A 12,837-nucleotide genomic window follows, 5' to 3' on the forward strand; every position below is an offset into this window, starting at 1 on the left:
CAATAATTAAGCCAATCAACACTTAAAATATTTTAAATTATCTTACAATTAATTTATAGAGATTCATTATTTTAAATTAATATCATGAACTGAGATTTTTTTAGTGAGATTTCTATCCATTTTCTAAAATAATAATTGCTTTTATTATTATTTACATGACGTAATTAATAATTAATGATCGTGTAATTGGCACACAAAAGTGAATTGTCGCGTCTCATTTATCGCTGACGTAAAATCACATAAATTTTTTTATACACAAAGGGAAGGCAAAACTCTTTTCCCAGCATAAAATGCATTCAGTCTAATTATAATTAATTAGTTAATTAATAAATTAATAAATAATTACAATAAATATCAACAAGAATTAAAAATAAAATTAATTTTTACAGTAACAGTATTTTCTCAAATGGAAAAATTCATTTTCTACGCATCTTGCTTGCGTTCCGTATTTATTTATCCTGCTGACATGAGAAATCTGTAATTTAAATAATAATTGTAAGTCTAAAAAATTAAATGTATGGGGAAACCTTAACCCTATATATAAATATATAAAATAAAAAATTACCTTAGCAGTAAAAATATTTTTTTCAATATTATGATCAATGCTGGCTTCAAAAATCCCACCACCGGGTGATAACTTAACTTTTATCTGATAAATTTCATTGGTCACGTGGGTCTTGGCACTAAAGTCTCCAATGAATCCGTCTTTGTCACTCGACTTTTCAAAGTTCAACAAACCCTTTGTCGGAATTAATTTAGCCGCCCACATAATCTCCTCTAGCTTGAGGACTTCGCAAATGTCTCTGTGCTCCTGAGTATAGGAGTTCAAAAATTTGACAAAACTGAGCGCGGCCTCGACCACGGTGTTGTTGCTCGTCGAAATTTCGTGCCATGTTAGACAAGCACACCAGTGCGGCTCAATGAAAGCGTCCGCACACGTCCTGTCCGCGGGAATTTTGTCAAACAGACTGACGTCTCGCTGCCCGATGTCAGCATCTTTCGGAGTCTCCATTTTTAATATTCTTTCGAGAGTTTTGTGGATATCGAAGGGCGTTGATAAGCGACGTGTGTTGTAGACGAAGTTTGCGTAAGCACGGGGGTGGACTTGTTTGAACCAGGGCGGGAATATAAATGCGAAGAACGGCAGCCTTTCTTCCTGTTTTCCCGCGACGGTGTTCCGTATTTTAGCGAATCTGTGTCCGTGGTCGCTCATCAATATCATTATCGTGTTGTTCAAGTGTCCTTGGTCCTGCATGATCTTTATCCACTTCAATAAATCATTATCAGCGACCCCGATATCGTTGTACGAGTCATGAGACAGCTCGCCGTGAAACCCGAAAATAAATTTCGGCTTGTCCCGATAGACCTCATATATATTTTTAATGTAATCCATCATGATAACGTGCCGCGGAACTCCGCCCATGCAGAATTTTTTCGAGTATTTGAAGTACGGCTCAGCTGCTAAATAATATGTGCGCATGTAGTGATGAGTCGGCTGCTCTTTGAAGCCTTTGAGACGGTAAGTAAACGTGCCGATGTGATGAACGTCTTCCATAAATCCGGTTATGTAACCGCTGTCTTTGTATTTATTCCAGATCATCGGGTAGACGTCGACGTAATTTGCCTGTGAGCCCATTCGTCTGCGAGTTTCCGGAAGTTCAAGCTCTATTTTACCGGTAAGAATTGGTATCAAGGCTTGGGGTGTTCCGTCCCCGATTATGTTGTAGCCCTCGAGTACTTGGGCGTTAAGCGACTGCTTTATGTACTGATAAGTCTTGGGAAGTTTTCTGATAAATGTGTTGCGAGATAAAGAGTCGAACCCGAACATAAGGACATTTAAATTTAAACCACCTTCGGGTACATTTTCCCAGGCTATTGTTTTTTTTATCTCTGGGTCTTCTTTTACACCAGCCAAGACACTGTGCCATCTAAAAAATTAAATTTATATGTCATTGTTTTAAATTAAGATAACTTGTTAAATATTGAGTTTACATGAAAACTTGTAATGAACTTTTTTGTAGAGAATTAAATTCCCTACAAAAAAGGTTTCTTTAGTTTTTTCCATAAGTTCAATACTTTCACAGATATTTCCATTTTAAAAAATTTTTTAAAATTAATCAAATGAAAAATTCATAGTCTCTATAAATTTGTAATTTAAAAAATTACTTACTGATTACCAATTTTAGATTCGCATTTAACATCAACAAAATCACTGTGACGTAAAATATACGAGTCTTCAGATTCACGGGGCTCAGTAAGACGTACAGTATAATCGTCTACACGTAAAATTTCTGCAACAGAAAAATCCTTACTGTTAATTACCCATTCAATCGATCTATTAATTACTAAATTAAAAATAAATTACCACTGAAGGCACAAGTGATTGGACCATAGCGTTCGCGGGCCCGTTTTAGGATAAAAACCCGCGAACCCTCGACAGTAACCCAGTCTTCAGGTGAACACTGAAGCGGCGGCACATCATGAATGAATTTCAAAATCTCCGGGTTGTTTACCTCCAGCTCAGGAAGCTTGCAAGCCTCCACCCCGTCCTCTGTGTATTTTTTCTGCTTACTCGAGTCTCTTATCAACTGGGAAATGTGCATCCTATTGAAAAATTATAATTACTCCTGCTCATTACCCACAATTGCAGTAAATAGTAAATTAAAATACTCACAGCTTGTCACTGTTAGACAAATCATTGTCATTAAAATTTAACTCCGATTTCAGTACTTGGACCACACAGTAAACAAATGCCGCAAGTAAAATCACAACAGTAATACGTTTTAAATAGCATGAGGCTATTCTTATCATTTTTATTGATTTACTTCCCCCTTTTCTTATATCGAGTGCTAATAGATTCATTAATTAATCACCTGTCAGTAATTTATTTTTAAAAATTTTTAAAAAACACCGCCGCAATTTTTGACTCATGAACTTGCATAAAATTTAATTTTAATTTTAATTGCGCACGTTGTGGTCACGCTGTATATTACAGAATGTGTAATAAATATTTTTAAATAATGATAAATAAGAGGCGGATGCCGCTATCGAAGATTAAAAATTAGAGTAAAGATTTTTTTTACTCGAACACGAAATTTATTTAAAAAAATTTTTTTCTATTTTTCCAGCACGACCTCGATGACTGATAAATTATAAATTATTTTGCGTGTCTACTCTATAATTTCCGCTAGATTATTATGCAAGTGCGGTGAATAATAATAATAATCATCATAAAAAAAAAGAAAAAAAAACAAATGACTGAATAAAAGACAATAAAATTAAATATTTTTATTATGCACCGAGCAGTCTAGTTACAATTTAAATTTTAAATGCACTTACTATATAATAGTGAGGTAAAAATATTAAGTACTTAAAAATACATGTATGTTTTAGTAATAAAATCGTTATCGTTTCATAGTTAATAAAATTATTGAGTAAACAAAATTTTAATTTACAAGTTGCACTGATTTTTCACATGATATATTACTCAAGGAAACTCAATCATGACTTTGTACGTTACTATAAATAAATATGCACTACAGCAGTATGCAACAACAATTTTTTAGTGATAACTTTTATGCTTCGCGTTCGCGGATAAAAAATAATCAAGTGGGTGACAACTTAAAACCCGTGCCGGCGAACATTTGGGCAGACACAGATGGCAGTTTAAAATATTTATATATTTATAAATATATATTGTACGAAAATATCTTGTATGCGATATATGTGACGATGCTTTTTACACTAATATATAAAACGTCTATGAATCGCGGCTGCGTCGGATTCGCGCCGCCGTACAGAATCAAATGCATTTTAACAACTGCGGCATGTATATCAATACCATTGACGGATCTATGAGCATGTGTGGTGTGGATGTGGATATATATGATGTACGAATACATATAAACATTTTGTGCATGAGGATGAATAGACTTTTATGCACATCTGCTTTATTTCTTCAGTATATATGTATATATATTATATGTACGTATGTATGTGTGTATAATTGGGTATGGGAAAGTGGATTACTCATTTTTAAAAGTTGACTACGAGGGTCGCGTACTAAAACTCGTTTAACAATATACTTCCCCTTTATTGCACCAGTTGTTAATATTGTTTTTTTTTTTTGAACTGTGTCAGTAAAAAAAAAAAAAACGTATGTCTTATCTATTGTTCGGACAAAAAAAAATAATTATTTAAAGATTTTAATTAATTGTTGAGTTTTTAATTTGCTACGGAAATTTTTCAAATTTATTTGGCGGTAAAAATTGCCGAGTCATTTTTAGTAATTTTTTTAAAAAGAAATTTACTTAACAGGGGTTCGCTCTTTTCTCTCTATTACACTCAAGTCCACGAGCGGTACTATCTTTGTTGCACTTGTACAGTAAATCGAAACTTCGGCCGAGTTTTTCTCTTAAACAAACGAATATTATGAAACAATTAAAGCGCACTTCGCTAGATTAGACAGTAATGCAGCAAAGTGCGCTCTGTGTTTTGTATTGAGAGGTTTTGATTCCGAAAAAAACCCAGCCGAAAATATGTGATAACCCCTGTTAATATAAAAACTTGTACATTAGGGATAAAATAAAATATAAAAATAATTTTTACAGGTATTTAATTCAAAAAAATATGAATTTTATATAAAAAAAATATAAGAATTTTTTTTTTAGAAAATTAAAATCCTTCCCGCGCTCTGATACTGGAATTCGCACACAAAAAAGAAGGATTTTTTGGGACAAGAAAAAATTTGCATTATGAAATGAAAACGAAAATTTTCTTAGGACAAAAAATTTTTTCTTGCCCCAAAAATCTTTTTCTTGACTCAAGAAAATTTTTTCTCGCCCCAAGAAAATTTACGCTTTCAATTCATAATGCGAAAAATTTCTTAGGACAAGTAAAAATTTTCTTGGCGTGAGTAAAAGTTTTTTGCGTCAAGAAATCCTTTTTTTCTGTGCAGATGATAGTAGAATATTAACGTCAATAATACGTTTTGTATCTACGGTAGACTTCCAATCGAATGTACAAACACTGGATCATGTTCTTTATATGTCAATTTCATGGCCTAGTTACGGTTGGCTGCCATAATGTCAATTACTGTATTTGCACCTCGTGTCTCTACTGTCTGCAATAAAAGCGAATTGGAGATGATCAAGTCCACGTCTTTATTACTTGTACTGGTACTGCATCATACCCATTGTGTTTATCATACAGCCGTGATAAGAAAAAATTGTAACTGACGTTTATTTTTTTTTTTACCTTGGCCGAAAATCGAACCCTGCTCTCCCGTGCGTGAATTATCGCTTCAGGCCATCGCGCCATAGTCTCCTATAAATTTCAATTGTTGAATTTATATTAGAAAATTTATAACAATTTTCTTTGATAACTAAATTTTGCTGCAATTAAAAATAAATAAGAAAATAAAACATATTTTCACCGATAAAAAAAAGAATAAAAAGTCATCGGACTTTTTTGACATCAGTAAGTTATTGTTGTTTGAATAACACGAATAAAAAATATTTTTTTTTATCTTCTTGACACTTTTATTATTTTTTTTATTTTAACTACACATATCATTCAAATTGACATTCGATTATTGGAGCAGTTAAAAATAATCTAAGCTTGTAATTCAAAAAAATAATTTATAACCACATTATTAAAGTTTACAATTATTTTACTAGGAAAAATTTTTGACATTTACCAAAAAACAAACAATATTTATTAAGTTATCATAAGTAAAATTTATTGAAAATTTTATTTATCCAAGTGTCGATATTACTCGTATGCAGAAAAAAAATACCATTCGAGATAAGTATAAATAGAGAGGATCCATCAAAATTTTGTTCATTATCAATTTCATTCCCCAAAAATATTTAGTTATTTAAAATGTACTGTAAATTATTTTTTGCTACACTCTTACTCAGTGTTTTCATTTATGGACAAGTAAGTGAACGCTCAGGTATTTGGGTTAATTTATTTTAATTAAAAATTGAACATTATAAGGTCAATCCAGCCCCTGCGGATTCAAAATCTCCTGACCTAACAGCAGTCAATAATATGGTTAACGACTCAGTAGCACTTGCTAAATCTACTCAAGACACAGCTAGAAAAATGGTCCAGGATATTTTTGAATGGTCAAAGAACGTGAGCGCATTGTTAATTGAACCATTGTCAAAGTTTTTCAAAAGTTCAACTGACCAAAATGGAGTTCCATTAATTAATTATGATCCATCAGTTAATATACATGTTCCTGATCACGTACCATTTTGAATCATAAATATATATGAATACTCATATATATAAATTGAAAAAAAAAATTTGAATTATTTCAAAAATACCGTAATTTTTTTGTGCGCAATGTAATCAATATTTTAAAATATAATAAATAAAATCTTATTATTGCCCTGATTAAAAAAAGCGATTTAAAACGATTCGAAATAAAAATTTTCAAATACTTTTTGATGCTTTTGAATACCTTGAATACTTTTGAATCCCTCTTCTTATGGGAATTTAACATTGCAAATCTTTTTAAATCGCTTTTTTTAATCAGGGTGATGTTTATATGTAATTTTTTGTTTTTTAATAAATTAATAAAAAATTTTTTTCAATTAAAATTAGACTATATCTAAATTTGACTTTTTTTATCAGGAATTACATGGTCGTATGTACAAGTAGATTTGGGTACAGATGAAAAGTATTGTGTCATATGATTAAATTCTTAAGTCTTGAGTAATTATCGAAAAAAAAAAGGAAAAATATTTACACTGACATATGATGACGTACTCAAAAATATAGTAATATTTATTTGAGCAATTAAAAATTAGTAGGTTAACTGAATTCTATTCGACGATGAAGAAAAACATGTTTTCGTTCTGATTTTAAATTTATAAATTTTTTTTATTTAAAGGTTACTGTGATAATGAAATATATTTGCTCAAGTGTTGTACACACTAAGTACAGTAGTTTTAGGAATCATTTATGGTGACAAAGATCAGTATAAATATACAGTAACTCCATAAATAATGCCACTGTAAATTAATTCTGACACAGAGCTCTGTTCTGAGTGATTGGAATTAATTTAGTTCTTTATAAATAAAGATGTGTCTACGACTAGTCTGTTTTATTTTTTTCATATGTATTTTGAATCAGGTAATTATAAAAAAAAATCGTTTATTTGATTCTTAGTTAAGGACATTTTCGGACAAGATCTTGATGTGTCATATCCGTGTTTAAATTTTGTTAATTAAGTAAAAAAAGTTGAAGAATTTATTAAAAAAAGAACACCGTAGTTACAAGTTTGAAATTTCAATTTTTCCAGGCCAAAATTTATTTACTAAATTTCGTTTAGTTTCAAATTAGACTAGTTCAAAATTTCGGTTCAAACAGGGGTGAATAATTTTTTTTTTAAATTTATATTTCGGCAAAATTCATTTAATACTTAAACTTTTTTTTTAATTGATTAATAAAATTTGAATACGGTTGTGACAGTTTAAGATCGTTGAATATTTTAAAAATCGGGGCTTTTTCGGAGAATTCTCTTATTTTCTTTATTTTGCAAATAATTTTTTAGAAAGTTTTGGAATTTTTCACTTCATTTGTTGGCATAAAAAGTATTTTTTATTTAAATTATTGAACTGAAATTTTTTTTGTATTTCAAATTAAAGGTAAACTCAGCGCCTTTAAATTCAGAACAATTAACAGAAAAAATGAAATCTGCGCAAGAAGATGCGACAATTAAAACAATATTAGCAAGTTTTGTTATTAGAAAGTCTGCTAAACTCGAAAATATTACAAAAAATAAAGCTATCGCATATTCTGAAGCGGTTGAAAGTAGGAGGAACTTTGAAATAATGGCTGAGGAGTTGAATAGAATAATTGAAGATAAAGAAAAAAAATTGGAAACGAATCGCGCTCGAGCAGAAGCCAATAAAACAGACAGTGGTGCACAGGACGCAGTGATCAGGGCGCAAGATGAGCTGAAGCAGGTCAAACAAATAGAAATAACTATCGATGAAAAGATTAGAAATTTGACTATCGCCGAATCACTCGCAAAAAATGATTGGGAAACAGCTGAAGAAAAAGCGCGAAAGATGGCCGCGAATGCTAAGGAAACTAAGCGAGAAGCCGTAAGTGCCGTAGTCAGAGCTCACAAAATAACAGCTGCGAATTTCTTATATTTGAGTAAAGATGCGCAAAATTTATCGCCTCGTATGATAGCGCAAAAAATATGTGCCGATTATTTTAAAAATACAATTGATAACCTGATGCCCGGCTTGGCTACAAAACACTCGTCGTCTTACAAAACAATGAACAAGATCTGGCTCCAGGGGCAGGTGGAATTCGCTGACTCCTTTAAGTAATTAATTTTTTTTTATTTTACAATAGGTGATTTTATTTTTTCATTAATTAATTACTTTTTTTACAGAGTGAAGATGCGCAAGGCTTTGAAACATAAACAATTTTTTTCACTGTAAATTATTAAAAAAATTTTGTACTCTTGTTTTTTAAATAAATAATTTACAATTAATAAAAAATACAATACTGAATTTTACAGACGGAAATTCAAAAAAATTTGTTAATTTTATTTTTAATTAGTATTTAAGTAACCGTATTTTTAGATCAAGTAAAGGTTTAAATTATTTAGTGACACATTTGTGAAACTGATGGGTAAATAATTTTTTTTTTCTTTCTATTTAAATAAAAATTATGAAATCCAAGGTGACCTTATAAAATTTGAATTAAACGCTCTATTTTAAATACAGACCAATACTCAAATTAAAATCAATTTTTGTAGATTTGATAAATGAAAAAAATGTGTTTTTTCCCACGAATGCGTATTTACAAATAACTACTATAATAGTTGATTAATTATATTTGTACAAGTGCCGTCTAGACTTTTTATGCTCGAATATTAAAATCGATAGTAACTGGTATCAATATAAATAGGCGTTAATTTAATAAAAATAATCACTCTTCTATAAAACTTAATCTTAAGCGGTCGATTCAAATTTTTTTAGTGAAAATGTTCATTCGCGTACTTTTGGTTGCTTCGTTTATCGTCGTTTTGAGCCAGGTATTTATAGAAAAATAATATTATTTAGTCATTATGATAAAGTTTGTTAGCTAAATTTCTGTCATACGAAGACATTTAAATGATGGGAGTATAAAAAAAAATGTATTTTAATTTTGAAGGTGGATTCAGCACCAGCAGATTTACCGATTGGTGATTTGAGAAAATTGATAGAATCTTCAAAAGAAGCGCGAAAAGCAGCAACGGATAAAGCTGAAGAAGCCGCTGCAATTATTAAAAAAGCTAAAGAAACTTCTGAAGATTTTATAAGAAAACAAGAGAAATATTTTCAGGCTCTGGTGATGAAAAATTTATTGGAGAAAAAAAAAGAGGCTGCGATTACTGCATTTGAAGAAGCTAAACAAAAAAAGAAAGATAAAGAAGAAGCAAAAAATAAAGCCCCTACGGATAAAGGAAAGGCGCGAGAATTTGAAATCGCTGAAGCAGAGTTTAAAAAAACTGAAGAAGCCAAAATTGATCTCGAAGAAAAAATAAAGAACGCGAGCCTTGAAGTCAATAATGCTGAAGCAGAATATAACGCAGCGAAAATAAGTGCTGACGATATTGTAATCAAAGCTGAAAAAATTGCTAAAGAATCTGCTGACGCTGATGCGCATGCTAATCAACTGGAATCCAATGTTTTAGTTGCTAGTTTGTTGTCATCTCCAGCAGCCGTGGGAGCAAATGGACCGAATGGCACAAAAGCTTCATCAACAACCGCAAGTCCAACTTTGACGACAGCCAAACCAAATGTGGTGACGCTCACTCCCGAGCAGAAATTATTCATCAGATTGTACTTAAGTAAATTTAAACCCGAAGCCACCACAAAACCTCCCACAATGGTAGGAAACTTCATAAGAGCCTGGGCCAAAGTCAATTTGGGAATTGCAGAATCGCTTGACCGGGTAATTTGAATTATATTCAAATATAATAAATGTCAGTGGTGATTTTTAAAGTTGTCGCTAATTATTTATTTATTTTTTTCAGATCAAATCTTCAGTCAAAGGCGTTTTCAGACCTGGCAACAGTGCGGCGCGCTGATTTTGGACGGATTCAAAAAAACAAATTATGGATTAATTTTTATATTTTTTTTTACCAAAAAAATTTCTAGTCTTAAGTTTCTTCATTACAATGTAATTGGGATAAATAAAGAAAACTTTTATTAATAAAATTTGTTAAATTAATTATTTGATGACCTATATATGTTGTGTACTTTTAATTTGTCACACGTAATATTGATAGGAAATTTATTATCTGCTATGAATAATTTAATGATAAATTTTTTTTATTTGTTTAATAAATTAAGCAATCGATACGTATTCTATGATTACTTTACTTAACTTCCAGACATATATGTCTTTAATATGACCGTATTGTTAGGATTAGATAGACATCAGCAAAAAAATAAATATACATAGTATTATATTAAATAAATAATTTTTTAGTCAACTTATTTGAATAGAATAAAATATTACGTAACATTTCTGTAAATTTTATAGTAAATTTCATAGATTGTTATTTTATTTTTGAAATTAGTATATATTTATATACAAAAATATGCATACAAAATTTGAATAGTGATAACTATGGTAGCGGTTCCGTTTGTGGTTACACGGAAAAAAAAAGAATTATGTTGTTACATACTGGAAAATTACCAGGTTGGTGGCGTTAGGGTGTCAATCGACCCCAGGTGCACCCGTTGCTGAGCTCTCTCTAATTTTTATGTATTTTGTAGGGTTCGTGAATTAAAATAAAACATTTTAATTATAAGAATGTGAATATATTTTAAATATTAAAAATTTGATTGGAGCCAGTCGGTCTCCGGACGTATGTCCGGGGCCTAAGATGTCCATCGGCTGACTGGTTGCTCTAGATTTTTATCCAGAGTACATTAATTATCAAAATTAATTATTGCGACGTTGCATCTCAGGTTACTCTGGTGAACACCATCGTAGCCCGAGTCTGATGCATCGTCATGAGTTTGGACTATTCGCGAGCCACGGCGATTCTCTTATCGCAAGAGATTTCCGTTACATTGTTGGCGGTGAAAAGAAATAATTTTGCCAACAGAGTAACGATTTATTAATTTATTTTTTAATTATGATTCCAAGAAGTGTCGAACCGTTTATTCGCCCACTGCGGCGAATAAATAATTCGAGACTTAAAAAAAAAAATTTCTATAAATTTTTATTTAAATTTAATTAAAGCCAGAACGTAACATATGTAAATTGAGAAACGACAAATAATATTATGATAAATTGATTTATAAATACTATCATTTTTGACATTAATTTTTTAATTTATAATTGAAACGTAAATAATTATAGGATAAATATTAAAATTGAATGTCTATGCAGGAAAAATTAATATTTCAATTTTTAAAATCGTAACCCGAGTCGAAATATTAGATGTAAATTGAACGTTTTGAACGTAAATTGAACGTTTTGGACATTAAAAACTCAATTTGACAGCTTTTAACTTATTGAAAACGTAGATTGGAGTATCATAAATCGAAAACGTAACTAAAACCTATTTAGACTTACAATAAGAAAACATAAGCATACCAAAAAATTTTTTTTATCGATTTTGTACTCCTGGATTATAATCACGTCAATTCCCTAAAATTTTGTTGTCCGCCTTTCTGGCTCTTAAGGCCATTCTCAGACAGTGCCCCCCACTTTTTAAAAAATTTCAATGACTTTCAACTGTCATAAGCGTATCCAATTTTTATCAAGTAATTAAAAAAAAATTAAAGCATTAATTGAAAAAAGGACAACGTAGTCGTAATTTCGCCGATGTATAGAGTAAAAAAAAAATTATTTACACTTGATATCAATCAGGAGTTAAACAAAGTTCGCTAAATAAATTTCAGTAAAATCGTCATGTCAATTTTATAATTCGAATTTTTAAATTTTGTTGGCTAAAATTTATTCAACGAATTTTGTTTAACTCCCAATTGATATCAATTGTAAATAATTTTTTTTAAATTCTATATCTCAACAAAATTACGACTACGTTGTCCTTTTTTCAATTAACGTTTTAATTTTTTTTTAATTAATTAATGAAATTTTAATACGGTTATGACAGTTGAAAGTTATTGCATATTTTTAAAAAGTGGGGGGCACTGTTTGAGAATGCCCTTAAATAAAAAATTCGTATTTTGAAAAAAAAAATTTTTTCAGTTTCATACTTCTATCTAACACTATTATATCTTTTCATATATTATGATATCAAGGTTATGAAAATTGTGATTACAAATTTTGAAATAAATTAATTAATGTTATCATTAAACTAAAATCATAACTCGTGAAATTACCAATTTTTTACGAACCAAAATACAAAAAAATTGTTCAATTTACTTTCAAAACGTTAAAAACGTTCAATTTACGTTTAAAACGTTAAGAACGTTCAACTTACGTTTAATATTTCGACTCGGGAACTTAAACATTAATAATTTATGACACGTATTATAAAATTTATTGTTCGGAATTTTCAAATTCTCTACATTGACATCCAGGTTCCGGGTTGTAATTCCAAACACTAATTTCTAAAGTTTATTTTTTTCTGTGCACTTTAGGTCCAAATTTGGACACTCAAAAAATTTATATAAAAAAATTTGTAAAAAATACAATGGCATAATTAATTTTTAAAATATGATCAAAAATACTTTAATTATACTGTAGAACAACGAAATTTTTTATACTTAATGTTAATTTAAATAAAATATTGAGGTAGAAATTGAAATTATTGATGGGAAAAAATTTTTTGAA

The 12,837-nt window shown here is 30.1% G+C and overlaps 2 protein-coding genes across 4 annotated transcripts; one reads left to right on the top strand and one right to left on the bottom strand.

Moving 5' to 3' along the window:
- Positions 1 to 337: 337 nt before the first annotated feature.
- On the bottom strand, positions 338 to 3,691 carry LOC130671406 (uncharacterized). Of its 3 annotated transcripts, none has more exons than XM_057475283.1 (6): positions 3,340 to 3,691; positions 2,675 to 2,849; positions 2,366 to 2,604; positions 2,171 to 2,291; positions 566 to 1,928; positions 338 to 475 (listed from the first exon to the last, which is right to left on the bottom strand). In XM_057475283.1, the coding sequence occupies exons 2-6, from the start codon at positions 2,809 to 2,811 to the stop codon at positions 377 to 379; spliced, it is 1,959 nt and encodes a 652-aa protein (XP_057331266.1). In that variant the 5' UTR covers positions 2,812 to 2,849; positions 3,340 to 3,691; the 3' UTR covers positions 338 to 376. The 3 variants fall into 3 exon arrangements, with proteins under 3 accessions (XP_057331266.1, XP_057331265.1, XP_057331264.1); XM_057475282.1 differs by having other exon boundaries at positions 2,675 to 2,873; XM_057475281.1 differs by having other exon boundaries at positions 2,675 to 3,476.
- A 27-nt stretch (positions 3,692 to 3,718) lies between these two features.
- Positions 3,719 to 8,549, top strand: LOC130671420 (uncharacterized). Its single transcript, XM_057475302.1, has 6 exons — positions 3,719 to 5,478; positions 5,679 to 5,940; positions 6,001 to 6,820; positions 6,905 to 7,146; positions 7,662 to 8,353; positions 8,423 to 8,549. The coding sequence occupies exons 4-6, from the start codon at positions 7,096 to 7,098 to the stop codon at positions 8,469 to 8,471; spliced, it is 792 nt and encodes a 263-aa protein (XP_057331285.1). The 5' UTR covers positions 3,719 to 5,478; positions 5,679 to 5,940; positions 6,001 to 6,820; positions 6,905 to 7,095; the 3' UTR covers positions 8,472 to 8,549.
- Positions 8,550 to 12,837: the final 4,288 nt, after the last annotated feature.

The sequence above is a fragment of the Microplitis mediator genome, chromosome 7 (genome assembly GCF_029852145.1).
Source record: "Microplitis mediator isolate UGA2020A chromosome 7, iyMicMedi2.1, whole genome shotgun sequence".
Classification (NCBI taxonomy): Eukaryota; Metazoa; Arthropoda; class Insecta; order Hymenoptera; family Braconidae; genus Microplitis; species Microplitis mediator.

Excerpts from the sequence above, each read along its gene's own strand:
- LOC130671420 (XM_057475302.1), top strand. The coding sequence starts at position 7,096 with ATGTGTCTACGACTAGTCTGTTTTATTTTTTTCATATGTATTTTGAAT. Across the intron at positions 7,147-7,661 it reads TCATATGTATTTTGAATCAG|GTAAACTCAGCGCCTTTAAA; the intron begins GTAATTATAAAA and ends TTCAAATTAAAG. Across the intron at positions 8,354-8,422 it reads GAATTCGCTGACTCCTTTAA|AGTGAAGATGCGCAAGGCTT; the intron begins GTAATTAATTTT and ends CTTTTTTTACAG.
- LOC130671406 (XM_057475282.1), bottom strand. The coding sequence starts at position 2,862 with ATGAATCTATTAGCACTCGATATAAGAAAAGGGGGAAGTAAATCAATA. Across the intron at positions 2,605-2,674 it reads TTGTCTAACAGTGACAAGCT|GATGCACATTTCCCAGTTGA; the intron begins GTGAGTATTTTA and ends ATTTTTCAATAG. Across the intron at positions 1,929-2,170 it reads GAATCTAAAATTGGTAATCA|ATGGCACAGTGTCTTGGCTG; the intron begins GTAAGTAATTTT and ends TTAATTTTTTAG.